This window comes from Heterodontus francisci, chromosome 23 (assembly GCF_036365525.1).
Source record: "Heterodontus francisci isolate sHetFra1 chromosome 23, sHetFra1.hap1, whole genome shotgun sequence".
In the NCBI taxonomy this organism is placed as follows: Eukaryota; Metazoa; Chordata; class Chondrichthyes; order Heterodontiformes; family Heterodontidae; genus Heterodontus; species Heterodontus francisci.
This window is the reverse complement of record NC_090393.1, coordinates 44,791,605-44,818,272: the sequence shown is the minus strand read 5'-3', so window position 1 is coordinate 44,818,272 and position 26,668 is coordinate 44,791,605. Positions and strand designations below refer to the sequence as shown.

At 42.6% G+C, this 26,668-nt stretch overlaps 1 protein-coding gene and 1 non-coding gene across 3 annotated transcripts in view; one reads left to right on the top strand and one right to left on the bottom strand.

The window, feature by feature from the left end:
- Window positions 1-26,668, top strand: part of taok3a (TAO kinase 3a) — a 184,487-nt gene that overhangs the window by 26,994 nt on the left and 130,825 nt on the right. For both annotated transcript variants that reach the window (XM_068055185.1, XM_068055184.1), the window contains exons 2-3: window positions 14,245-14,353; window positions 17,461-17,694. In XM_068055185.1, coding sequence (XP_067911286.1) covers window positions 17,563-17,694 — 132 coding nt within the window. In that variant the 5' untranslated portion in view covers window positions 14,245-14,353; window positions 17,461-17,562. The remainder of the gene's footprint in view (window positions 1-14,244; window positions 14,354-17,460; window positions 17,695-26,668) is intronic.
- Window positions 305-411, bottom strand: LOC137383065 (U6 spliceosomal RNA). Its single transcript, XR_010977342.1, has one exon. It is a non-coding gene; the product is annotated as a U6 spliceosomal RNA (small nuclear RNA).

The window sequence follows — 26,668 nt, the reverse complement described above, 5'->3', positions numbered from 1 at the left end:
GTCATGCAGTTTGCTGTGTAGAAATCTTTCCCCTTTTTCCTCAAGTAAGTTAGGTGTCCTTGTAGTTATACAAGGATGTTGTGTTTACAATCATCCAATTTCTCTTCTTTCCCTGCCGCCCCCAATGCTTCCCCAAGGTTCAACGTAGTAGGACTGATGAGCCTTTGTTACAAAGAACATAGGAACAGGAGTAGGTCACTCAGCCTGTCGAGCCTGCCCAGCCATTCAGGTAGATCATGGCTGGTCATCTACCTCAATGCCACTTTCCCACGCTATCCTCATATCCCTTGATGTCATTAGTATCCAGAATATGGAACGCTTCACGAATTTGCCTGCCATCCTTGCGTAGGAGCATGCTAATCTGCTCTGTATTCCAATTTTTTTTAGTATATGTGCTGCCGAAGTGAGTGCAACAGTACAGTGCTTTCTTTATTGGGCTAAGCATGCAAATAAGAAAATATAGTTCTTCCACAGACATATTGAGGGCTAAATTCTGCGGGTAGGTTGCATAAACGTGGCTTGCATTCCCTCTAGTATAGAAAATGATTTGGATTGTTCTACAGAGCCACCAAGGACTCGATGGGCTGAATGGCCTCTTTCTGTGCCTTAATGATTCTAAGCTTGAGCGGTTTATTTCAAAATATTAAACCAATTTGATAGGGCGGATATGAAGAAACTATTTCCTTAGCTGGAGCAATCAAGGAAGAGGGGCATTATCTTAAAATTAGAGCTAGACCATTTAGGAGGGAAATTGGGAAGTACCTTTTCCACAAAAAGTGGTAGGAATATGGAATTATCACTCCTAAAAATGTGGATGCTGAAACAATTGGGGCTGTCATGTCAGTGAGATAGATTTTTGTTAGGGTAAGAGTATCAAGAGATATGTAGCTAAGGCGGGTAAATGGAATTGAAGTACAGATCATCCAAGATGTGATTGATCAATCTTGAGGGGCTGAAGGGCCTATTCCTGTTTGTGCCAAGAAACCTTGTCTGTAGTGTTGGGCTTTCAGCAATTAGTCACTGGTGTATTACTCAGCCACAACCCAGTTAAGAGGGTACCTGTAAAAGTCTCCAGCAAAGATTTTCAGCACTTGCATGAGTTTGAGACATCAGACCTCAGAATTTTAAATACGTTTTGCCAACAGGAAAGGTTTAAGATAGTCATACTCTGTGCACAGAGTTGGGAGTATTTGCTAAACAGCTTCCTATACAAGACTGGGACAGGCAATGGGAATTGAGTGCGGCAGGATGAGGTGGTAGTGGTGGAGAACGTGCCAAGTGCTTTAAACCAAGGGGTAACAGTAAATATATATAAATAGTAAATATATAAATGATCAGAGTAATCAATTGGTTCTAAAGGTTTTTTTTGAAAATCAGTAATGGGACGGCTGAGACCTGTTGTGTGAAATTCCTGTGCCTTGTGGGAAATCCAGGATGCTTCATGTTCTGGATAACCATTTGTGCAGGAAGTGTCTCCAGTTGTTCCAACTTGAGCTTAGAGTTTCTGAGCTTCATAAATGACTGGAGTCATGACAGGGTATATGGGAGGCAGAGAATTTCCTGCATTGCATGTTCCAGGAGGTGAACATCCTGTGACTATAGAGAGTTCACAAGGACAGTAAGTGGGTGGTCATCTAGCAGAATAGGAAGAGGCAGGCAGTGTAGCAATTCTGTAGGAATGAGGCACGCTCAAACCGGTTTTCAGTGCTGAATACCAGTGAAGGTGATGTCATCTTGGGGGAATGCAGTCTAGAGTACATCCAAGGCATTGTGGGACAAATGACTGCATAAGGGGGCACAGCAAACTTTGGAAATGCACTGGGCTTATGGGATTCAGTAGCCAGGGAATAGAACTGAATTTCTGTTACCACTGATGAGATGCCATATGGTATCTCCTCCCTGGTACCTGGGTAGAAGGCATCACTTAGAGGGTGTAGGACATTTTGTTGGAGGGGTGGGGGCAAGGGAGAAGGGAACATCTAGAAGTCATGGTCTATGTGAAAACCAATGAATTAGGAAGGAAAAGGATTGAGGTCCTAGAGTCAGTTTCAGAATGTAGAAAGTTAAAAAGCAGGACCTCCAAGATAGTAATCTCTGGATTACTCACAGTGCTGTATGTTAGTGGGTATACAAATAGTAGGATTAAACAGGTTAATGAGTGGCTGGGTAGCTGGTGCAGAAGGGAGGGCTTCAGATTCCTGAGGCAGGAAGGATCTGTTCATGGTAGGCAGAGCTGAGATCAATGTCCTTGTGAGAAGGTTAACTGGTGCCAAGGGGGATGGGCACTAGGGTGAAACATTTGATGAGAAACAAGCTGCAGAGGCGACTGGGAGAAACAAATAGCCCTAGAGTAAAGAACAGTTTAAAAATAGGAGGGAACAGACAGGGAAAATCCGAAGCAGTTAAAGATGGGTTTAGAGTGCGCGCGCATGCAAGTGTGTGGAGCCTGATAAACTTGGTGATCTGCAGGCACAAGCTGCCACATGAGACTATGATATAGCGGCAATAACAGACCTGACTCAGATAAGGGAAAGATTGAGAACTTGACATTCCTAGCCTCAAGGTATTCAGGAAAGATAGCAGGAAGACGGAGAGAGAGTATGGCACTATTGATCAAAGAAAACATTATAGCCCTGCAGAGGGATGAAGCAGTCAGCACAGATTTAGTGGCAAATCATGTTTGACGAACTTGATTGAGTTCTTCAATGAAATAACGGAGGGGGTTGATGAGGGTAGTGCAGTTGATGTTGCACTTTCAAAAGGTGTTTGATATGGTGCTGCATAATAGACTTGTTAGCAAAATTAAAACCCAAGGGATTATAGGGACAGTGGCGTTTTGGATACAAAATTGGCTAAGGGATAGAAAGCAGAGTTTAGTGGTGAATAGCTGTTTTTCAGACAGGGGAGAAGTAGACAGTGGTGTTTCCCAGGAGTTAGTATTAGGACCACTGCTTTTTATATATTAATTACGTGGGCTTAAATATACAGGGCAAAATTTTAAATTTTTTGCATGATCTGAAACTCAAATGTAAACAATGAAGAAGATGGTAACAGACTTCAGAAGAACATAAAACAGACTGGGAAATGGGCAGACACGTGGCAAATGAAATTTAACGCAACCGTGAAGTGATACATTTTGGTGGGAAGAATGAAGAGAGGCTATATGAACCAGATGGTACAATTTTAAAGGGGGTGCAGGAATAGAGACCTGGGGGTTACGTACACAAATGTTTGAAGGTGGCAGATCAAGGTGAGAAGGCTGATGAAGCATATGGGATCTTCGGCTTTATGAATAGAGTGCAAAAACAAGGAGGTTCTGCTGAGCCTCAGCTGGAGTATTTGTTCAGTTCTGTACAATGTTTTAGGAAGGATGTCAAGACCTTGGAGAGGATGCAGAAGAAATTATTAGAATGGTACCAGGGTGAGGGACTCCAGTTATGTGGAAAGACTGAAGAAGCTGGTGGTGGTTTCCTTGGAGCAGAGAAGATTTTACAGAGGTGTTCAAGATCTTGAATAGTTTTGATAGAGTAAATAAGGAGAATCCGTATCTAATAACAAGGGTCGGTAACCAAAGGGGACAGATTTAAGGTAATTGGCAAAAGAAACCAGAGGTGACATGAAACACTACTTTATGCAGCGAGTTGTAATATGAAATGCACTGCCTGAAAGTGTGGTGGAAGCTAGTTCAATAGTAACATTCAAAAGAGAATTGGATTAATACTTGAAAAGAATTACAGGGCTATGATTCCTTCTCAGATTATTTAGGCAGCATGCCAGAGGATTGTAGAAGTGCTTTCCTAAGGTCTTAAACGTAGCTGGAATACAACTTTGGCTCTGCAACACACATTACACAGTTAGTTCTATCTTGCTTCATATGTCACATTCTGCAATAATTCTACCATTTATTAAAAGCATGTCCAGCCCTCAGCCCTTAATTCTTAAACTCTCATGCATGAGCTATTACTGTCAAGCATTTTGAATAGATCTGTAGAAAAAATTGATATATATGCTAGCAACCTGGGATTCCTGAGCGAGATGTGATAGGTTATATTATAATTTTGTGCTGTTTTATATAGATTGCTGTGTTTCTAAAGATAATGTCTTGTTTCTCTTCTTGGAATAGGATTAGTGAGTAACTGGATTGGAAGGTATTCATCAAATTTGTGTCTTTGCAAATTTAAGTTCCTATTTTAGGTTGGGATTGCTCGCAGCAGTGTATTGAATTTATTAGCTAAAGACATTTGAAGATAACCCATGAATTCTGGACTTCAGCTAAGTTTTTAAACAGCTGCAATCTTTTTTTCAGCCAGGAAAGTTCTTGCAATCGAAGTGTCTGCAATTTTTAATATGGGTCAGGAATTTCTTCTGGAATTCTACTGAACACGTTTCCTATTCTTAGCGAGTTCTTGCCTTTTTGTTTAGAATATTGGTCAGGGGAGCATACACTAAAATTCAAAAAATTAAAAAAGAAAAAGTGCTGGAAATACTCAGCATGTCAGCAACATAATTGGAGAGATTGGAAAGAAGGATGTAGTGGGTTTTAAACCGGTTCAAAGGCATGGTAAAGGGGGTGTGATGGAGAATAAAAGGGAAAATCTGTGGTAGGGTGGAAGGCAGAAGAGATTAAATGAGAAAAGGTATAATGTGCATAGTAAAATCAGATGGTAATGCAACAAGAAACAAAAGCTGGGTCTCTGTGTAAATGCCAACAGCAGAATTGGCACCAACAGCAGCTGTCCAAAAAACAAATGAGGGCAGTGGCTATGATCTGAAATTGCTGAACTCCAGTGAGTGCAGAAAGATCTAAAGTGCTTACTCAAAAGACGTTGAGCTGTTCCTCGAGCCTGCATTGAGCTTCATTGGAATTGTGTAGGAGATGGAGGACAGAGGTGTCAGAGTGGTAATGTGGCAGATAATTAAAATGACAGGCGACCAGAAGCTCGGTTCGCACGGACTAAATGGAGTTCCGCAATGCCGTCTCCCCAGTGTAGAGGAGACTGCATTGAATACAATATACCAAATTGAAAAGTACAAGTAAACTACTGTTTCAACTGGAAGGAGTGTTTGGGACCCTGGATGATAGCCTCTGCCACCATTTGTTTGGACGGCAGTCATTTATAATTCTGCTATTGCCATTAACATCTATAGACTTTATCTTGTCCCATTACCATCTACTCTTGCCTGCACCACCATCTTTTTTGGTCATTTAATCCCTCCCACCTTCCACTGTATCACCAACCTTCCCTTTCGTTTTTCCCCTTCCTTCCCTCCGCACTCCCCCCACTTTGTCTGTCTTCGTATTTGCTTAAAACTTGTTACTTTAACTTTTTCCAGTTCCAATAAAAGCCCATTAACTTGAACTATTAACACTTTTTCTTTCCAATCATGTTGCCTGACCTGAGTATTTACTGCATTTTCAGTTTTATTCCAGATTTTCAGCATCCTCTGTATTTTGCTTTTAAATTCAAGAAAGTTGTGTTTCCAGCTTCCTATTTTGAAGAATTGTCATTTAAATAATGTCCTAGGCAAGCTGATGGTTTGCATCTAAATGGTTAACACTTAAAAATATTCTTATTGCAGATAACTAATTCGATTGTTGTGCAGTAATGAAAGACTCATATCCTGCATCACAAGAGGAGGCCATTATGTCTGGGCTGGCTCTTTGAAAGAGATATCCAAATAGTTGTTCCTCCCAGTTCTTAACCCATAACCCTGCACATTTTGCCTTCACAAGTGCATATCCAATTCCGTTTTGAAAGTTATGATTGAATCTACTTCCAGCATCCTTTCAGTTACTGCATTCCAGCTCATAACTCAGTGCACAAAAAGAAAAATTTTGTTTTTCCCTTTGGTACTTTTGCCAGTTGTCTTCAATTTGTCTCCTCTGGTTATCAATCCTTTTGCCGGTAAACTGTTTCTCCTCATCTACTTTACTAGAACCACTAATCATGTAAAACACCTATTAGATCACCCGTTAATCACATTTGCTTTAAGGACAACAATCCCAACGTCTCTAGTCTTTTCACGTAACTGAAGTTCTTCATCTCTGGTATCATTCTCGTAAATTTCCTCAGCACCGTCCAAGGTCTTGATATCCTTCCAAAAGTGAGGTGCCCAAAAGCGGGCACAATGGCTTAGGCCTAACCAATGATATATAAAGGTTTCGCATAATTTTCTTGCTGGGACAATCAAATTGGCAACAGTGATCCAGAAGATGAATTTGTAGAATGTTTTCATGACAGTTGCTTGGAGCAATACATTGTAGAACCAACTAGGGATAAAGCTATCTTGGATCTCGTATTGTGTAATGAAACAGGCTTAATAAGCAATGTCATAGTAAAAGGTCCACTGGGAAATAGTCATTTTTAAAATTCATTCATGGGATGTGAGCGTCGCTGGCTAAGCCAGCATTTATTGCCCATCCCTAATTGCCCTTGAGAAGGTGGTGGTGAGCTGCCTTCTTGAACCGCTGCAGTCTATGTGAGGTAGGTATACCCACAATGCTGTTAGGAAGGGAGTTCCAGGATTTTGACTCAGCAACAGTGAAGGAACGGCGATATAGTTCCAAGTCGGGATGTTGTGTGACTTGGAGGGGAACTTGCCGGTGGTGGTCCCATGCATTTGCTGCCCTTCTCCTTCTAGTTGGTAGAGGTCCCGGGTTTGGAAGGTGCTATCGAAGGAGCCTTGGTGCATTGCTGCAGTGCATCTTGCAGATGATACACACTGCAGCCACTGTCTGTCAGTGGTGGAGGGAGTGAATGGCACCCCATCCAAAAACAATCAAGCAGGCTGCTTTGTCCTGGATGGTGTGGAGCTTCTTGAGTGTTGTTGGAGCTGCACCCATCCAGGCAAGTGGAGAGTATTCCATCACACTCCTGACTTGTGCCTTGTAGATGGTGGACAGGCGTTGCGGAGTCAAGAGATGAGTTACTCGCTGCAGGATTCCTAGCCTCTGAGCTGCTCTTGTAGCCACTGTATTTATATGAAGTATTATATGGCTACTCCAGTTCATTTTCTGGTAATGGTAGCCCCTAGGATGTTGATAGTGGGTGATTCAGCGATGGTAATGCCATTGAATGTCATGGGGAGATGGTTAGATTCTCTCTTGTTGGAGATGGTCATTGCCCGGTACTTGTGTGGCATGAATGTTACTTGCCACTTATCAACCCAAGCGTGGATATTGTCCAGGTCTTGCTGCATTTCTGCATGGACTGCTTCAGTATCTGAGGAGTTGCGATTGGTGCTGAACATTGCGTGATCGTCAGCGAACATCCTTACTTCTGACCTTATGATTGACGGAAGGTCATTGATGAAGCAGCTGAAGGTGGTTGGGCCTTGGACGCTACCCTGAGGAACTCCTGCAGTGATGTCCTGGAGCTCAGATGATTGACCTCCAACAACCACACTCGTCTTCCTTTGTGCTAGGTATGACTCCAACCAGAGGATAGTTTTCCCCCTGATTCCCATTGACTTCAGTTTTGTTAGGGCTCCTTGATGCCATACTCAGTCAAATGCTGCCTTGATGTCAAGGGCAGTCACTCTCACCTCACCTCTTGAGTTCAGTTCTTTTGTCCATGTTTAAACCATGGCCAGGAGCTGAGTGGCCCTGGCGGAACCCAAACTGAGCATCACTGAGCAGGTTACTGCTAAGCAAGTGCTGCTTGATGACATCTTCCATCACTTTACTAATGATTGAGAGTAGACTGATGGGGCGGTAAATGGCCGGGTTGGACTTGTCCTGCTTTTTGTGTACAAGACATACCTGGGCAATTTTCCGCATTGCCAGGTAGATGCCAGTGTTGTAGCTGTACTGTAACAGTTTGGCTAGGGGCGCGGCATGTTCTGGAGCACAGGTCTTCAGTACTTTTTTTTTTTAATTTGTTTTTTATTTATAGATACAGCACTGAAACAGGCCCTTCGGCCCACCGAGTCTGTGCCGACCAAGAACCACCCATTTATACTAACCCTACAGTAATCCCATATTCCTTATCACCTACCTACACTAGGGGCAATTTACAATGGCCAATTTACCTATCACGTGCAAGTCTTTGGCGGTGGGAGGAAACCGGAGCACCCAGCGAAAACCCATACGGTCACAGTAAGAACTTGCAAACTCCGCACAGTCCGTACCCAGAATTGAACCCGGGTCCCTGGAGCTGTGAGGCTGCAGTGCTAACCACTGCGCCGCAGTGCTGCCCATGTTGTCCATGTTGCCGGAATGTTGTCAGGGTCCATACACTTTGTAGTATCCAGTGCCTTCAGTCTTTGCTTGATACCATGCGGCGTGAATCGAATTGGCTGAAGTCTGGCATCTGTGATGCTGGGGACTTCAGGAGGAGGCTGAGATGGATCATCAACTTGGCACTTCTGGTTGAAGATTGTTGCAAATGCTTCAGCCTTATCTTTCGCACTGATGTGCTGGGGTTCCCCCATCATTGAGAATGGGGATATTTGTGGAGCCACCTCCTCCAGCTAGTTGTTTAATTGTCCTCCACCGTTCATGGCTGGATGTGGCAGGACTGCAGTGCTTAGATCTGATCCGTTGGTTATGGGATCACTTAGCTCTGTCTATTGAATGCTGTTTACACAGTTTGGTATGCCTGGTGCTGCTCCTGGCATGCCCTCTTGCATTCTTCATTGAACCAAGGTTGGTCTCCTGGCTTGATGGTAATGGTAGAGTGGGGATATGCTGAGCCATGAGGTTATAGATTGTGGTTGAGTACAATTCTGCTGCTGCTGATGGCCCACAGCGCCTCATGGATGCCCAATTTTGCATTGCCAGATCTGTTCGAAACCTATCCCGTTTAGTATGGTGGTAGTGCCACACAACACGACGGACAGTATCTTCAATGTGAAGGCGGGACTTCGTCTCCACAAGGACTGTGCGGTGGTCACTGCTACCAATGCTGTCATGAACAGATGTATCTGCGGCAGGCAGATTGGTGAGGACGCGGTCAAGTATGTTTTTTCCTCTTGTTTGTTCCCGCACTACCTGCCGTAGTCTAGCAGCTATGTCCTTTAGGACTCGGCCAGCTCAGTCAGTAGTGGTGCTACCGAGCCACTCTTGGTGACAGACATTGAAGTCCCCCACTCAGAGCACATTCTGCGCCCCTTGCTTCCTCCAAGTAGTGCTCAACATGGAGGAGCACTGGCTCATCAGCTGAGCGAGGGTGGTTGGTGGTAATCAGCAGGAGGTTTCCTTGCCCATGTTTGACCTGATGCCATGAGACTTCATGGGGCCCAGAGTCGATGTTGAGGACTCCCAGTGCATCTCCCTCCTGACTGTAATACCACTGTGTCACCACCTCTGCTGGCTCTGTCCTGCTGGTGGGACAGGACATACCCGGGGACAGTGATGGCAGTGTCTGGGACATTGTCAGGTATGATTCGGTGAGTATGACTATGTAAGGCTGTTGCTTGACATTGCTGTGGGTCTGGAGTCACATGTCGGCCAGACCAGGTAAGGACAGCATATTTCCTTCCCTAAATGACATTCGTGAACCAGATGGGATTTTACAACAATCAACAATGGTTTTGTGGCCATCATTAGACTAGCTTTTTAATTCCAGATTTATTAATTAAATTCAAATTCCACCTTCTGTGGTAAGATTCGAACCCATGTCCCCAGAGTCGTTGGGTTACTAGTCCAGTGACAATACCACTACGCCACCGCCTCCCTGCATGTTAAGTTTGAAAGGGACACATTCCAATCACAAACAAGAATCTTAAACTTAAACAAAGCCAATTACGAAGGTATGAGGGGAGAACTGGCTAAGGTTAATTGGGTAAATAGACTGGAAGGTATGGCGGTAAATGAACAGTGGGAAACATTTGAAGAAACAATTCAAAGGGCCCAACAAAAGTACATTCTGTTCAAAAGCAAAAACTCATCCAGAAGGACCCATCCATGACTCACTCAGGAAGTTAAGGAGAGTATTAGACTAAAAGAAGAGGCTTACAATGTTGCAAAAAATAAAGTCTGAAGATTGGGAGTATTTTAGAAACCAGAAAAGGGCCACCAAAAAGCTGATAAGGGAAAAAATAAAATTTGAGTAAACTAGCCAGCAATATAAATACAGATTGTAAGAGCTTTTGTAAATACATAAAAAGGAAGAGAGTAACTAAAGTTGATGTTGGTCCCTTAGAGGCAGAGACAGGAGAAATCATCCAGGGGAATGAGGAAATGGCAGTGTCATTTAACAAATATCTTGTGTCTGTCTTCACAGTAGAAGAGACAAGTTCCATATCAGAAGTGGGCAGTAACCTAGGGGCTAAAAAGAGTGAGGAAATTAAGGATATTAATATCAGTCGAGAAAAAATATTGGAGAAATTTGAGGGACTAAAATCTGACAAGTGTCTGGGATCAGATGGCCTACACCCTAGGGTTCTAAAAGATATGGTTTCAGAGATAGTGGATGTGCTGGCTATGATTTTCCAGAATTCCTTAGATTCAAGAATGGTCCTGTCAGGTTGGAAGTTGGCAAATGTTACATTGCTTTTCAAGAAAGGAGTTAGAGAGAAAACAGGCAACTACAGGCCCGTTAGCCAAACACCAGTTGTTGGGAAGATGCTGGAAACTATTATTAAAGAAGTCTTAACATCGCACTTGTTCTAATCATGCTATGCTTTTCCAAGTCAGCGTGGTTTTACTAAAGGGAGATCCTGCTTGACAAATTTATTAGTTTTCTGAGGATGTAACTAGTAAGGTAGATAAAGGGGAACCAGTAGATGTAGTAGACCTGGATTTTCAAAAGGCACTTGAGAAGGTGCCACATAAAAGATTAACAGGCAAGATAAGGGCTCATGGTGTTGGGGGTAATATATTAGCATGGATAGAGGATTGGTTAACGGACAGGAAGCAGAGAGTGGGCATAAATGGGGCATTTTCAAGTTGGCAGGCAGAGAATAGTGGGGTGCCACAAGGATCAGTGCTGGGGCCTCAGATATTTGCACTCTATATTAATGACTTGGATGAAGAGGCAGAGTAATGTATCTAAGTTTGTTGATAGAAAGCTCGGTGGAAAGATAAGCTGCGGGGAGGATGTAGAGAGGCTGCAAAGAGATATAGACAGGTTAAGTGAGTGGGCAACAAGATGGCAGATGGAGTATAATGTAGGGAAGTGTGAAGTTCACTTTGGTCGTAAAAATAGAAAAGCAGAATATTTTTTAAAAGGTGTGAAACTGGTAAATGTTGTTCAGAGAGACCTGAGGGTACTCTTACACGAAATGCACAACGTTAACGTGCAGGTGCAGCAGGCTATTAGGAAGGCAAATGGCATGTTGGCTTTTATTGCAAGGGGATTGGAGTACAGGAATAAAGAACTCTTACTAAAATTGTACAGGGCTTTGTTGAGACCGCACCTGGAAGACTGTGTGCAGTTTTGGTCTCCACATTTAAGAAAGGATATACTTGTACTGGAGGCAGTGCAGTGAAGATTTACTAGATTGGTCCCTGGGATGAGGGGGTTGTCCTATGATGAGAAGCTGAGTAAATTGGGCCTATATTCTCGAGTTTAGAAGAATGAGAGGTGATCTAATTGAGACAGACGAGATACTCAAAGGGCTTGATAGGATAGAAGCTGAGAGATTGTTTCCACTGGTCAGGAAATCTAGAACGTGGGGACACCGTCTCAGGATAAGGGGTCAATCATTCAGGACTGAGATGAGAAATTACTTCACTCAAAGGGTTATGAATCTTTGGAATTCTCTACCCCAGAGGGTTGTGGATGCCTCATCATTGAACACATTTAAGGCTGGGATCGATAGATTTTTGGTCTCACAGGAAATCAAGGGATATGGGGAATGGGCAGGAAAGTGGAGTTGAAGCCCAAGAGCAGCCATGATCGTATTGAACGACGGAGCAGGTTCGGTGGGCCATATGGTCTACTTCTCCTATTTCTTGTGTTCTGTACTTTCTGCCTCTCTTTATAAAGCCAAGGTCCTGTATGCTTTATCAACTTGTCCTGCCAACTTCAAAGATTTGTTTGTGAACTACTAGACCTCTGTTCCTGCAACCCTTTAACTTTTTGTCATTCAATTTATATTGCCTCTCTCCATTCTTCTATAATTTATCACGGCACACTTATCTACACTAAATGTCATCTTTCGCGTGTGCTCTAATTTCACCAGTCTATTGATATTATCCTGAAGTCTGCTACTATCCTCGTCACCTGTTTTATTAATTTCCAAGTTTTGGAAAACTTTTAAATTATGTCTCCTATACCTAAGTCCAGGTCATTTAATATATATTGGAAAGGACAGTGGTCCTGATACCAATCCCAAGGGACACCACTGTATGTTGCCCGCCAGCCTGAAGTACAAGTGTTTGCCACTACTCTCTGCTTTCTGTCCCTTACCCAATTTTGTGTCCGTGCTGCCACTGCCCCATAAATCTTCTGGGCTTTAATGTTTACTGTCCACTATGTTTAACCTTCAAAATTTCTTTTTTAGGAAGTTGGCATTGAGCAATTGCAGTATTGTATCAAATTGTAGAAAATGGTTTGACTCTGCTGCCTTTTTAAAGCTCTTTGATAGTACTATTACTTCTTAACATGAGTTCAACATGACGCTTCATTGTAGTCCTAAGCATATCGCACCTTTTGGATGAGATGTTAAGGCATTTTATCCCCTTCAATTGGATGTAAAAGATTCAGTGGCACATTTTGAAGAAGCGCAAGTTCTTCAGGTGCCCTAGCCAACATTTAATCCTTAACCACCACCAAAACTGATTATCTGATCATTTATCTTTCTGTTTATGAGGCCTTGCTATGAAAATTTGCTGCGTTACAATGCTGACTTCATTTTAAAGGTGCTCCATTGGCTGTAAAGCGGTTTGGGATGATGTGAAAGGTGTTTTATAAATGCAAGTTTGTTATTTTTTTCATTTTTTTTCTCTTTTTAGTCCCTTTTTCTCCCTCTTGCCTCTGCATCCATCAAATTTTATTAAGTTGTGTTGTAAGAAAAATGAGATTGGCAGATAGCTTGTAGGTTTGCAATGGGGTTTGCACCCATTTTAAACTGGTTATACTACCTGATTGACTGACTTAGTGCAAAGACAGAAGACTTGTGCCCTCACCATTTCCATACTGAATTCAAATCCAGGTTGCTGTTGTGATGGGGCAGTAAATTATAAATGTACATTCTCCTCTTCTTTCTTGATCAGTTTTGTCTTGAAAAATGATTGAGATAATGGTAGAATAGATCTTTCAAATGCTTAAAGCTTTGTCAGGTCTATCAAATTTTACAAGTACATACTGAATAGTGATGACATCCTGATCAACTTTTATCCAACCTCAACACAGTGCTGTATAAAAATATTGCAAATCTGCAGACGATGTTGCAATTATACTGCACAGTGGGGTGTGTTGCCATGACTGATGGGTATGTTGATACCAAAAGCGGAGTTGTTTGAGATGAGTAAGTTTCTACAAGCGGTGTGTTCACTTCAAACGAATTTCAATGCAACTTCAGCTGAAATTTGCTAACTTTTTGGTGAAGGGATTGGATTGGGAAACAGTTGATTCACTGTACAGTCATATGGTTGGGGACAAACAAAAGCTGGCTTATTCTGTCTATTTTATTTCAAAATCTTTAAGGCAGGCTCCACAGCACCACTCCATTTATGTCTGAGTACATGTATGGAGATCTATATTCTTCTCCCCCTGGCTCTTTAACAATCTAACTATACCCTCACATAGCTCATGATCTATTGTTAGTACTGGGCTAGTTAATAACTACAACAATAGTTGTATTGTCTTTAAATTTTAGCAGCCAGCAAGTCTGCATTCCAGATGAAGTTAAGACCAGAACAGAACTGGATTTTTCAAAATGGGGAGTGTTAGATGAGATGCCCAAAAAATAATCAGAGGAAAAATTCCTTACCACCAGCATTTGGGAGAACTGGTTTCGTCTCATTCTCTGTTCTGTCCATTTCACCTTTTGAAAATGTTTTAATCTGATACAAAAGGAATGGAAGGTATACAGGATCCACCACTGTTACCAGTGTGTTTGTACTGTCTTAAAATTGTGTTTGACTACAGATAGTAATCTGAGATGTCTATTAATGACGAGGTGCTGCTCCAATGATTCATTAAATTAAGGATATAAAGGGATATTGGAAGCTGCAAGCAATTTTAGGATGAGTGTACAATTAATTCTGTGCTGCAGCACTGAACACTGTTCTGTTAGAATTTGGACATGAGTTGGAGTTGCATTTTTTTTAATAAAGGGGCCTTCTCTTTACAGGTGACTGGAGTGAACTACAAGATCCAAGAACAGAAACGATCTAAGAAACACAATATGACCCTGATCTACAGGGGCTAAAGCAAGATATTTTAGTGAATCAGTTTGAAAGGTATGTCTCAATTATTTTTTTAAAAATCCTCACAAAAATGAGGGAGGGAGCAAAGTTGCTTGAGTTGAAAAAAATTAGCTGTGGGTTGTTGAAGTTGAACTTAAACTATCCCTTCATGTACTATACATTGAAACATTTTCAGCCTTTATATTGGAAGTGAAGGTGCTGAATTACTGAAGATTTTATTGACATATTATTGGCTCCAGTAAACACTTGATAATTCCATGTATATGCACACAACTCTGTTCTCGAGAGACGTATCTGGACAGTACAAAGCTTTAGTTTCATGCTAATTCCCATTACTTAATCATGTGGTATTCCTGCCATATTCCCTCCAATCAAATCCATTTCCCACTACTTTCCACAAAGCTTGTGTACAAATCCAATTGGTACCAGTAAAATCAAATTCTATAGCTAATATTTGAGACCTCTGGTCACCAACACCGTGCATGGAATACAGTACCGTACACATTCCAGGAAGGAGTAGTGAACCTTTGTTACACTCCCTCTAGGGGAAAGTATGCCCTTCCTTGGGTAAGGAGACCAAAACTACACACTAGTCCAGGTTATTTTGGGGTTTTTTTTTGAGTTTCTGTATTGCAACTCGTTTTAAAACTAGAAGTAAAGCTTTTTTGTGTGCATATATTTGTATTTGTCACCAGTGAATATACTTGTATATCAGAAGTCTATTTGTGTTTTTAACATGCCAGATACAGTCGCGTTCATGTGTTTGGATGAAAAATGGCCTCAGCAAGATTTTGGCCAATGAAAGCATACTGTTTTTAAAAATTGATTTTAACTCCAAAACATAATGCAAACTATGAATGAGGAGTTCAGGAGAGGAGAAAAGATATAGGAAACATTAGTAGTTAAACTTGATGGATTAAAAATAGAATGAAGAGAATGTGAGTGGGATTATTTTTCAGATTTTTGATAAAAGGGTTAATATTACAACTTGGAGTTGAGTCGCAGCATTAGTGCTCATGCATTGTATGGTGGAAGCCTTTATTAAAAACAACCATCCCACAAGACTGTTACCTTGAAAATGCTGGCAGAGTTGAATATTGACCATCTCATTTGGAAAGGGAGGAATGCTGCTATATGGAGACCTTTCATACCCCATGGAAAGTTTTAAAAAAATTGGAGGGCCGAAAGCAGAATTTTCAAATCAGTTTTTTTGTTGCTATTTTCTTTCTTATCTGAAGGCTCGAAATCTTGGCTATAGCTATTTCACTACTCTTCTTAGCTGAGGTGTAGTGAGACATGCTGTTTCCCTATAACACTCTAGTGATTGCAACTTGCTGAGACCAGAAATTGAACCTTGGACCTTCCTGTTTCTATGGCTTAGCCTGTTAGAAGAAGAATATTAATAAATTTGAACTAAATGTTTTATTCTGTCTAAAAATGTGAACACAAAAATTCTGTTTTGTTTTATTCCAATTCCACTTCTAGAACTTTATGCTACTTTTATGAATAATTAATATTATAATTTATCTACTTCAACAAAAAACAATTCAATAGGAAGGCTTTAAAAACAAAATCAATAATGAATGTTGAAGTCATTGACATTGTTTGTGTTGCCCTCGCATGCAGTACCAGCAAAAATCCTGTCTATCTGGAATACCTAGTTATGTTAGCAAATGTTCCTGTACTGATCAGCATGTTGAGGCTTGTATACACCAGCGAGCTTTCATTTCAGTATATAAAGCTTAAGGGGTAGACCTGTCGAGAATAATGTCAGTTAATTGTACATCAAGTTTGCATTTATCTTCTATTTAAGTTTATACTGACTACATTTAAATGTTTGTTCATGTACTGGCTACATTTACTTTAACAGTTTGTACTCCAAAAAAAAAAATTCTGATCCTTTTTTATAGTTTGGTGAAATAGCAATTATTTGTTATGAAGGAGTTGTATCGTAGAAACTTACAACACAGAAGAAGGCTATTTGGCCATTTGTGCCTGTGCTGGCTCTTTGAAAGGGCATTAGCACAAAAACAGAAAATGCTGGAAATACTCAGCAGGTCAGGCAGCATATGTACAAGACGAAAAGCTTTGACAACATGTCTCTATTTTCAGCAATACTCAAGTTCTGTACTAAATGGCTATTTAATCTCTCACGCCCACTACCCTATCATAGACATTCCCTTTTGTTCTTCCTGCACCCCCACCCCCCCCACTTTTGACAGCATAAAACCCATCACATTTCTACCTTAGTATAAAAGCAAAATACTGAGGATGCTGGAAATCTGAAATAAAAACAGAAAGTGCTGGAAATCCTCAGCAGGTCTGGCAGCATCTGTGGAGAGAGAAGCAGAGTTAACGTGCCAGATCAGTGCCTTCATACTTTTGATACCAGCATCTATTTGAATCCTACGAGTTAACAGCAGTTATGCTGGTGGCTCCACCTCACTTTAGATTGGGGGATCACCACAGCTCTATACAAGCTCGGGGGTCTGCTCAACAACATTGCAATGCTGATAAATTTTGATCATGAAGAACTGGTTGTTAGTTGCCTGGCATTCCCCGACATGGTCAGTTAGTTCTGAGGGTTCTGTGGACTAGTCGTCCTTTTGATTAGTTTACCATTAGAAATGCTAAGACATTCTGCTTAGCTACTTTACATTTTTGAAACAAAACTCCAATCAGATTCTAAGCCTTTTTTAAGAGTTTCTCCACAGATGGTATGAAGCCCAAATGATCTGAGCCTAGCTGCTTGGGAGTGATCTTGAACCACTTGCTAAGAATTGCCCTTGTGCTGGAGCTCTTGGCCAAGAATGAAGTTGTACCATTTGGAGTGGCCCCCCCTGGGTTAGTAGTGAAGTACTTAAGGGAAGATCAGGAAAATAGAGGTTGGGCATGAATTCACTGCTGTTGTCAAGTGACTGGCCGCAGATGACTGTTTAGAGCACAGGACAAGATGGTTTCCATGGATACTTTCTTTTGTGTTTTTAATGGATGTATTTCTGAAGTCTCCCATTTAAATGTATTAATAATTAGAATATTTGTCATTAATCAAAAATAAAATGCACAATTAACTATACTGCAGAAACCAAATGAAGAAGTGAACTGAAATGTTGTTTGTATTATTTCCCTTTATTGTCCAGGTCATCTTTTACAGCTGCTGCTGTTTTTAAAGGAGCATTTGTCGATGAAGGGAGATATTTGTGAACCCAACACCAACCATTCCAAGGCTTTGACTGGCAAGAATGCCGTCTTCAACACGTAAAGGGGCGGTGAGAGATCCAGAGCTTTCGGAACTGTTCTTTAAAGAAGACCCAGAGGAATTGTTTGTTGACCTGCATGAAATTGGACATGGTAGCTTTGGGGCTGTTTATTTTGTAAGTAGAACTTGTTTAAAACCAATTATGGACAAGTATGTTTTTGAAAGGCTGCATTTTCTGACAATGCAGTCACTAGGTGGCACAGTACTGGCGCATCAGCAAATGCAGCCTCATCCACTGAAACATCACTGACGACTCAGGCAGCTGCCAATAATAAAGGTGGCACTGTTCAATTTGTCACAAAAACAAATTAAATCCCAATCCCCTCAATGGCTACAATCGCCGCTTCTATCCCCCCCAACAGTACCCTGCTTCCTCCTGCCATCGCGCTTCTCTTCTCTTCGCCACTCCCTTTTGCACCCGTCTGCTGGTCACTCTCTCCCCGCCTCACCGCTGCCTTCCCTCAGCCATTCGCTCCCGACTTCACTGCTCTCCCTCTCTCCGCCCCCCCCCCCCCCCCCCCCCCCCGCACCCACCACCCCCACCCTCGGCTGCTTGCTCCCTGCTCTCTTTCCCCTCCCCCAAAATAGGAAAGAATGGCTGAGGTGGGGAAATGGCGAGGGGGGGAAGCAGCGAGGGCGGGAACAAGTGGTTGAGGGAAGGCAGCAGTGAGGCAGGATAGAGAGGGAAATTGAAAGCGGCAATTGAAGCTTTTTTGGAGAATGGAGCCGACTATCGAGGAGTGAGGAGGACATCTTTGCACGGTGATGTCAGTGCGCACATGCGCGCGTTCAAACCGGGAAGCTGGCAATGATGACATCCTCGATTGCTCTATGTTGTCAAGTGTCACTGTGTTTTGGAAATGTCAAATCAAGCACTGAATATTACAACTAGTGTCAGTTATCAATAGCAATAGTGAACAATACCAGTCTATTTACATTTAGTTAATCCTGTAAGCACCTGAAAAATTCAGCAGTATAATAACGCATTAATCAGCCACTTCTATGTGACTTTAAGAAGCACTAATAATTCAGAAGAGCTCAAGGCATTTAGATTACCTGCCAATATAGAAATTACCTGGTGCTTTTTTTTTTAAGTCCAGTGCTTGGGGGAAGGAAGATGTAATAATATTGGGAAGGATTCCTGAACCAGAACAGAAAAGTGCTTTTGGAAAAAAAAAGTAGGAAAGAACAAGGGCTAAAAAGGATCACACTGTACATGAAGTAAAAAAAAAAAAGGCAAACTTTTACCAGGAACAGACTTGGGAGTTAGACATTTAAAAAAAAAAGAATGACATCTTGGAGAGAGTATGGAGGAGATTTACCGCAATGATACCAGGGATGAGGGACTTCAGTCATACTAGGGAAGTTGAGTTCATGAAATACACCCTAGACTGTTAAAAGAAGCAAGAGAGGAAATAGCAGAAGGTCTGACCATCATTTTCCAGTCTTCACTGGATGCAGGTATGGTGCTGGAGGTTTGGAGAACTGCTAACGTTGTACCTCTTTTTAAAAAGGGAGCGAAGGATAGACCGAATAATTACTGGCCAATCAGTCTAACCTCCATTGTGGGCAAAATATTGGAATCTATTCTGAGAATCAGGATAAACTTTCACTTAGAAAAGCACAAGTTAATCAAGGATGGTCAGCATGGATTTGTTGAGGGAAGATCTTGTTTGGCCAACTTGATCAATTTTTTTGAAGAAGTAACAAGGAAGTTAGATGTGGGTAGTGTAGTTGATGTGGTCTACATGGATTTTAGCAAGGCTTTTGACAAGGTCCCACATAGCAGACTGGCTAAAAAAGCTAAAATCCCATGGGATCCAGGGAAATGCAGCAAGGTTGGCTCAGTGGCAGGAAACAAAGGATAGTTGTTTGGTGTTTTAGCGACTGGAGGGCTGTTTCCAGTGGTGGTCCGCAGGGCTCAGTACTGGGTCCCCTGCTTTTTGTGGTATAAATTAACAGTTTGGATGTAAATATAGAGGGCGTGATCAAGAAGTTTGCAGACAACACAAAGATTGGCTGTCCAGTAGATAGCGAGGAGGATAGCTGTAGGCTGCAGGAAGATATTGATAGTCTGGTCAGATGGGCAGAAAAGTGGCAAGTGGGATTTTACATGGAGAAGTGTGAGATGATGCATTTGGGGAGGTCAAACAGGCAAAGGAATACACTATTAATGGGAAAATACTAAGAAGTGTAGACTAAGTGAGGGACCTTGGAATGCATGTCCACAGATCCCTGAAGGTAGCAGGGCAGGCCGATAAGGTGGTTAAGAAGGCATATGGAATCCTTTCCTTCATTAGCCTTTGTATAGACTATAAGAACAGGGAGGTTATGCTGGAACTGTATAACTCATTGGTTCAGCCGCAACTTGAGTACTGTGTGCAGTTCTGGTCACCTCATTACAGAAAGGATGTAATTGCACTAGAGAGGGTACAGAGGAGATTTATGAGGATGTTGCCAGGACTGCAAAAATGCTGCTATAAGGAAAGATTGGATAGGGGTTGTTCTCCTTGGAACAGAGAAGGCTGAGGGGAGATCTGATTGAAATATACAAAATTTTGAGGGGCCTGGATAGCGTGGAGGTGAAGGGTCTATTCACCTTAGCAGAGGGGTCAGTGACGAGGGTGCACAGATTTAAAGGGATTGGTAGAAAAATTAGAGGGGAGATGAGGAAAAACCTTTTCACCCAGAGGGTAGTGGGGGTCTGGAACTCACTGCCTGCCCGGGTAGTTGAGGCAGAAACCCTCAACTCATTCAAAAGGAGGCTGGATATGCATCTCAAGTGTCGTAATCTGCAAATGCTGGAAAGTGGGGTTAGAATAGGTGGATTGTTTTTCAGCCGGCACAGACACGATAGGCCAAGTGGCCTCTTTCTGTGTCTTACACTTTCTATGATTCTGTTTAGAGTAGCGAAGGTTATGGGGAAAATTAATAGAGGTGTGTAAACTAATGGCTGTTTTGAAGGGGAAAATTAGCAACTGTTTCCATTGCCAGGTGAATCGGTAAAGAGAGAAGACAGATTTAAGGTAATTGGTAAAAGAACTGGGAAGATGAGAATTACTTTTATACGAGGAGTTATGATCTGGAATGCACTGTCTGAAAGGGTAATAGAAACAGGTTCAATAGTCTCTTTCAAAAGAGAATTGGGTAGATAGTTAAAATGAAAAATTTGGAGGGCTGTGAGAAAAGAGCCAAAGAGTGGAGCTAATGGGATTGCTCTTTCAAAGATTCTATGATTCGATATATTGAATGTTTGCTAAATTCAGGGGTAGCCTGGACACTGGCTTTCGTGTTCTCTCGTGCTCTTTCTCGTGCCTGCCCTGCTAGGCGCCCCGACCCCCCCCCCCCCCCCCACTTTTTCTGCCAGTCTATCTACTTGCATGCGCCTGTTTTCTCACCCCCCCCCCCCCCCCCCCCCCCCACCCTGTGTGTGGGCCACCAGGTGTTGCGCTTTCTGTATTGTGCTTAATTTACAGAGGAATATAGTGGGGTGGGTAATCAACATCATATCTGAAGAATATTATTTGATCAATTTCACTGCATAATTGACTATTTTGCATTTTAATGACTGGAAAAAGAGACTGAATAGTTTTACTGATGAGTGGGCTAAACAAAGGTGAAGCAAGGATGAAATGTAGTGTAGAAAAGTGTAAAGTATTGAGCGTGGAAAGGAAAAAAGGGTAACTTACATACTTCATGAATGGTGATGCAACAGCTGATGAAGAAGGACCTAGATACTTTGCAGCATTGGGTTGGCCCTGTCCAACCAGTGTAAGCAGCAATCAAAGCCAATAGAGTGTTAAACTATATAACCAGAACAGTTGAATACAAGTTAGAGGAAGTGGTGATTAGACTTTGCAGTTGTCCTTGGGTACGATCCAGTTCTAATTGTCTGGAGACATTCAACCACCAGAGATATTAGAGAGAAGAGCCACGACATTCCCTAGTTTCATGTTTCTGAGTGATGAGGAAAGATTTCACCTATTTAGCTTGGAAAGGAGAGAATTGAGAGGTGATCTTAGAGGTATACAAAATCGTATATTATATAGAAAAAGGTTAATTTGGAATAATACTATGAATTAAACTGTGGGCGTGGGACAAGAGATCAAACTAGCGAAAGGCAACTGACACTGATATCAGAAGATCTGCAATTTGATTTACACTTGGTGTGGACTTGCAGGCAGAGCGGCAGAAGCAGGAACACTAGGAGTCGTTTAAGAAGGAACTCAATGCAACTAATTGATCTCCAACAACACAACTATCTTCCTTTTGTGTATGGTCATACTGGTCCAGCCAGTGGATAATTTCTGATACCCATTTACTTCAGTTTTACAAAGGGCTCCTTGGTGCCACACTTGGTCAAATGCTGCTATGCTGATGTGGGAAGTCATTCTCGCCTCACCCCTGGAATTCTGCTATTTTCTCCATGTTTGGATCAAGGCTGTAATGATGTCTGACACTCAGTGGTCATAGCGGAACCCAAACTGAGCATTGGTTAGCAGGTTATTGCTGTGTAAGTACCATTTGGTAGCACTGTTGAAGACACCTACCATCACTCTGCTGATTGAGAGTAGACTGATGGCATGGTAATTGGCTGGGTTGGATTTGTCCTGCTTTTATTGGACAGGACTTACTTGGGCATTTTTCCACATTATTGGGTAACTGCCAGTGTTGTATGTACTGGAACAGCTTGGCTAGAGGCATGGCTAGTTCTGGAGCACAGGTCTTCAGTGCAGGCAGAATGTTGTCGGGGCCCTTTGCTGTATCCAGTGCACTAAGCAGTTTCTTGGAGTGAATCGAACTTGCTGAAGACTGCCATCTGTGATGGTGGGAACCTTGGGTGCTGCTGCCACGATGGATCATCCACTTGGCACATCTAACTTAAGAGACTTTCCAGCTAACAAAATTCATTTTATTATTCAGACTCTGGTGTTGCATTCCAAAGGACATTGTTTTAACCTGAGCTATTCAGTGTTCTCAAAAAAAAAAATGACCTGTCCTGTTTCTTTCTATAAATTGTCATTATTGATCAATGTATCTTTCTTGATCTTAGTTGTTCTTCAGTATCTTTCTTTTCAATCTACAGCCTTTAGTTCCTTCCTCTACCCCAAGCATAATGGACAGCTGCTGACAACTATATGGAAAGTTCTGAAAGGAGCTCTCAACATTTTCAACAATTTACTGTACTGTGCACCGTTACCAGGATTGCATTTGGATTAGGCTTGTCTGTTAATGGATTCCATTCAGTCATTTGGAACCATGTCTTCTTTGTGGCGCTGAAACAAAAGATATTTTACTATCACAATTGGTTAGCATCTAAACTAATTTCCACATGCCAGGTTCTGATTGCTTGCTCTTTTTCATAGATAAGCACTTAAGGAAATATTAGAGCAGCAGAATCTTGGATGACGTCAAGTTAATTGAGGGAAGAAAATGGGAGACTGGCCTGGAGAACATTGAGATAGTCAAGTCTGGCAAATAACACCTAAATGTAATGTTGGTAGGACCAACACAGAATCCATCGTCATTTCAAAAAATATATTCATTCATTCTGTGGATGCAGGCAAAGGCAGCATTTTTTTGTCCATCCCTAGTTGTCCTTGAGAAGGTATAGTAAGCTGGCTTCTTGAACGACTGTATTCTATGTGATGAAGGTGCTCCCACAGTGCTGTGGGTAGGAAGTTCCAGGATTTTAATCCAATAACGATGAAGGAATGGCAATATATAGCTAAGTCAGGATGGTGTGACTTGGAAGTGGTGGTGCTCCTGCTGCACTCGTCCTTCTAGCTGGTAGAGGTTGCAGGTTTTGGAGGTGCTCTTGAAGAAGCCTTGGCAAGTTGCTGCACTGTTTCTTGTAGATGGTACACACTGCAGCTATTGTGCACTGGTGATGGACAGTTTAAGGCAGCGTATCCTGGGTAGCGCTTTGAATACTGTTGGGAAGATAGCTTCTCAGGGGAATGTAGCAAGAGCCAAGTCTGTGGCACCACAGGTGGCTCAGCTGCACAAAAGGGGAGGAAAAGGAGTGGAAGAGTGATAGGGGATTCTATCGTAAGGGGTACGGATAGGTATTTCTGTGGCCACAAATGTGACTCCAGGATGGTATGTTGACTCTCTGGTGCTAGGGTCAAGGATGTCACTGAGTGGCTGCAGGACATTCTGAAGGGGGAGAGTGAACAGTCAGAGGTCGTGGTACACATTGGTACCAATGACATGGGTAGAAAGGGGTGAGGTCCTGCAACAAGAATTTAGGGAGCTAGGTAGCAGATTAAAAAGCAGGACCTCAAAGGTTATAATCTCTGGATTGCTCCTGGTGCCACCTGCTAGTGAGTACAGGAAGAGGAGGATAGAGCAGATGAATGCGTGGCTGAGGAGATGGTGCAGGAGGGAGAGCTTTAGTTTCCTGGATCACTGGGTCTGTTTCTGGAAAAGGTGGGACCTGTACAACTTGGATGGGTTGCACCTGAACCAGAACAGGACCAACATCCTTGCTGGGAGGTTTGCTGGTGTGGGGGGTGTTAAATAAATTTGGCAGGAGGATGGGATACAGAGTGGAGGTACAGTAGGTGGTGATGCATAGTTAAATATAAAAGAGAAACTGAGTCAGTCTGGAAGGCAGAGCAAATATAGACCTGTTAAGGCACAAGTGAAAAATGCAAGGCTGGATTGCATCTATTTTAATGCAAGAGTCTTACTAGTAAGGCAGATGAATTGAGGGCGATGATTAGCACATGGGATTATGGTATTATTGCTATCACAGAGACATGGTTGAGGGAGGGGCAGGACTGGCAGCTCAATATTCCAGGGTATAGAATCTACAGGGTAGGGGGTAAAAGAGGAGGTAACATTGCACTGTTGATCAAGGAGTCATTTACTGCTGTAAGGACGGATGATATCTTAGAAGGTTCCTTAAATGAGGCCATATGGTTAGAACTTTAAAAACAAAAAGGGGGCAGTCACTTGGCTGGGAGTGTATTACAGGCCTCCAAACAGGGAGAGATAGAGGAGCAGATATTTAGGCAAATCTCAGAGGTGTAAAAATATAATAGGGTCATATGGGATTTCAACTTCTTCATTATCAACTGGGATAGTCTTAGTGCAAACGACTTAAAGGGGGTGGAATTCTTAAGAAAGCTCTCCAGTGGCAATCTGTGTGTGGAGCCGGAGGGCATAGGTGAGGTTTTAAATGATTACTTTTCATCTGTGTTCACTATGGAGAAGGACGATGTAGGTGTAGAGATCAGGGAGGGGGATTGTGATATACTTGAACATATAGCGTTGAAAGGAAGGAAATATTAGCTGTTTTAGTAGGCTTAAAAGTGGATAAATCCCCAGGCCCAGATGAGATGTATCCCAAGCTGTTATGTGAGGCAAGGGAGGAGATAGCAGGGGCTCTGACAAATTTTCAAATCCTCTCTGGCCACAGGAGAGGTACCAGAGGATTGGAGAACAGCAAATGTGGTACCTTTATTCAAGAAGGGTAGCAGGGATAAACCAGATACTTTGCAGGCCGGTGAGTCTAACATCAGTAGTAGGGAAACTATTGAAAAAAGTTCTGAGGGACAGGATTAATCTCCATTTGGAGAGGCAAGGATTAATCAGGGCTAGTCAGCATGGCTTTTTCAGGGGGAGATCGTGTCTAACTAACTTGATTGAATTTTTCGAGGCAGTGACTATATGTGTAGATGAGGGTAAAGCAGTTGATGTAGTCTACATGGACTTCAGTAAGGCTTTTGATAAGCTCCCACATGTGAGATTGGTTAAGAAAGTAAGAGCCCATGGGATCCAGGGTAATTTGGCAAAAAGCCCCCAGAGTTAACATCCGTAGCACTTAAAGCAGCCAGAAGCACTGCACAAAGAACAGCCAGGCGCTGCGCAAATGACTACTGGCAACACCTATGCAGTCATATTCAGCTGGCCTCAGACACCGGAAACATCAGAGGAATGTATGATGGCATTAAGAGAGCTTTTGGGCCAACCATCAAGAAGATCGCCCCCCTCAAATCTAAATCAGGGGACATAATCACTGACCAACGCAAGCAAATGGACCACTGGGTGGAGCACTACCTAGAACTGTACTCCAGGGAGAATGTTGTCACTGAGACTGCCCTCAATGCAGCCCAGCCTCTACCAGTCATGGATGAGCTGGAGGTACAGCCAACAAAATCGGAACTCAGTGATGCCATTGATTCTCTAGCCAGCGGAAAAGCCCCTGGGAAGGACAGCATTACCCCTGAAATAATCAAGAGTGCCAAGCCTGCTATACTCTCAGCACTACATGAACTGCTTTGCCTGTGCTGGGACGAGGGAGCAGTACCTCAGGACATGCGCGATGCCAATATCATCACCCTCTATAAAAACAAAGGTGACCGCAGTGACTGCAACAACTCCCGTGGAATCTCCCTGCTCAGCATAGTGGGGAAAGTCTTTGCTCGAGTCGCTTTAAACAGGCTACAGAAGCTGGCCGAGCGCGACTACCCTGAGGCACAGTGTGGCTTTCGAACAGAGAGATCGACCGTTGACATGCTGTTCTCCCTTCGTCAGATACAGGAGAAATGCCGCGAACAACAGATGCCCCTTTACGTTGCTTTCATTGATCTCACCAAAGCCTTTGATCTCGTCAGCAGACGTGGTCTCTTCAGACTACTAGAAAAGATTGGATGTCCACCAAAGCTACTCAGTATCATCACCTCATTCCATGACAATATGAAAGGCACAATTCAACATAGCGGCACCTCATCAGACCCCTTTCCTATCCTGAGTGGCGTGAAACAGGGCTGTGTTCTCGCACCCACAGTTTTTGGGATTTTATTCTCCCTGCTGCTCTCACATGCGTTCAAGTCCTCAGAAGAAGGAATTTTCCTCCACACAAGATTAGGGGGCAGGTTGTTCAACCTTGCCCGTCTAAGAGCGAAGTCCAAAGTACGGAAAGTCCTCATCAGGGAACTCCTCTTTGCTGACGCTGCTTTAACATCTCACACTGAAGAGTGCCTGCAGAGTCTCATCGACAGGTTTGCGGCTGCCTGCAACGAATTTGGCCTAACCATCAGCCTCAAGAAAACGAACATCATGGGACAGGACATCAGAAA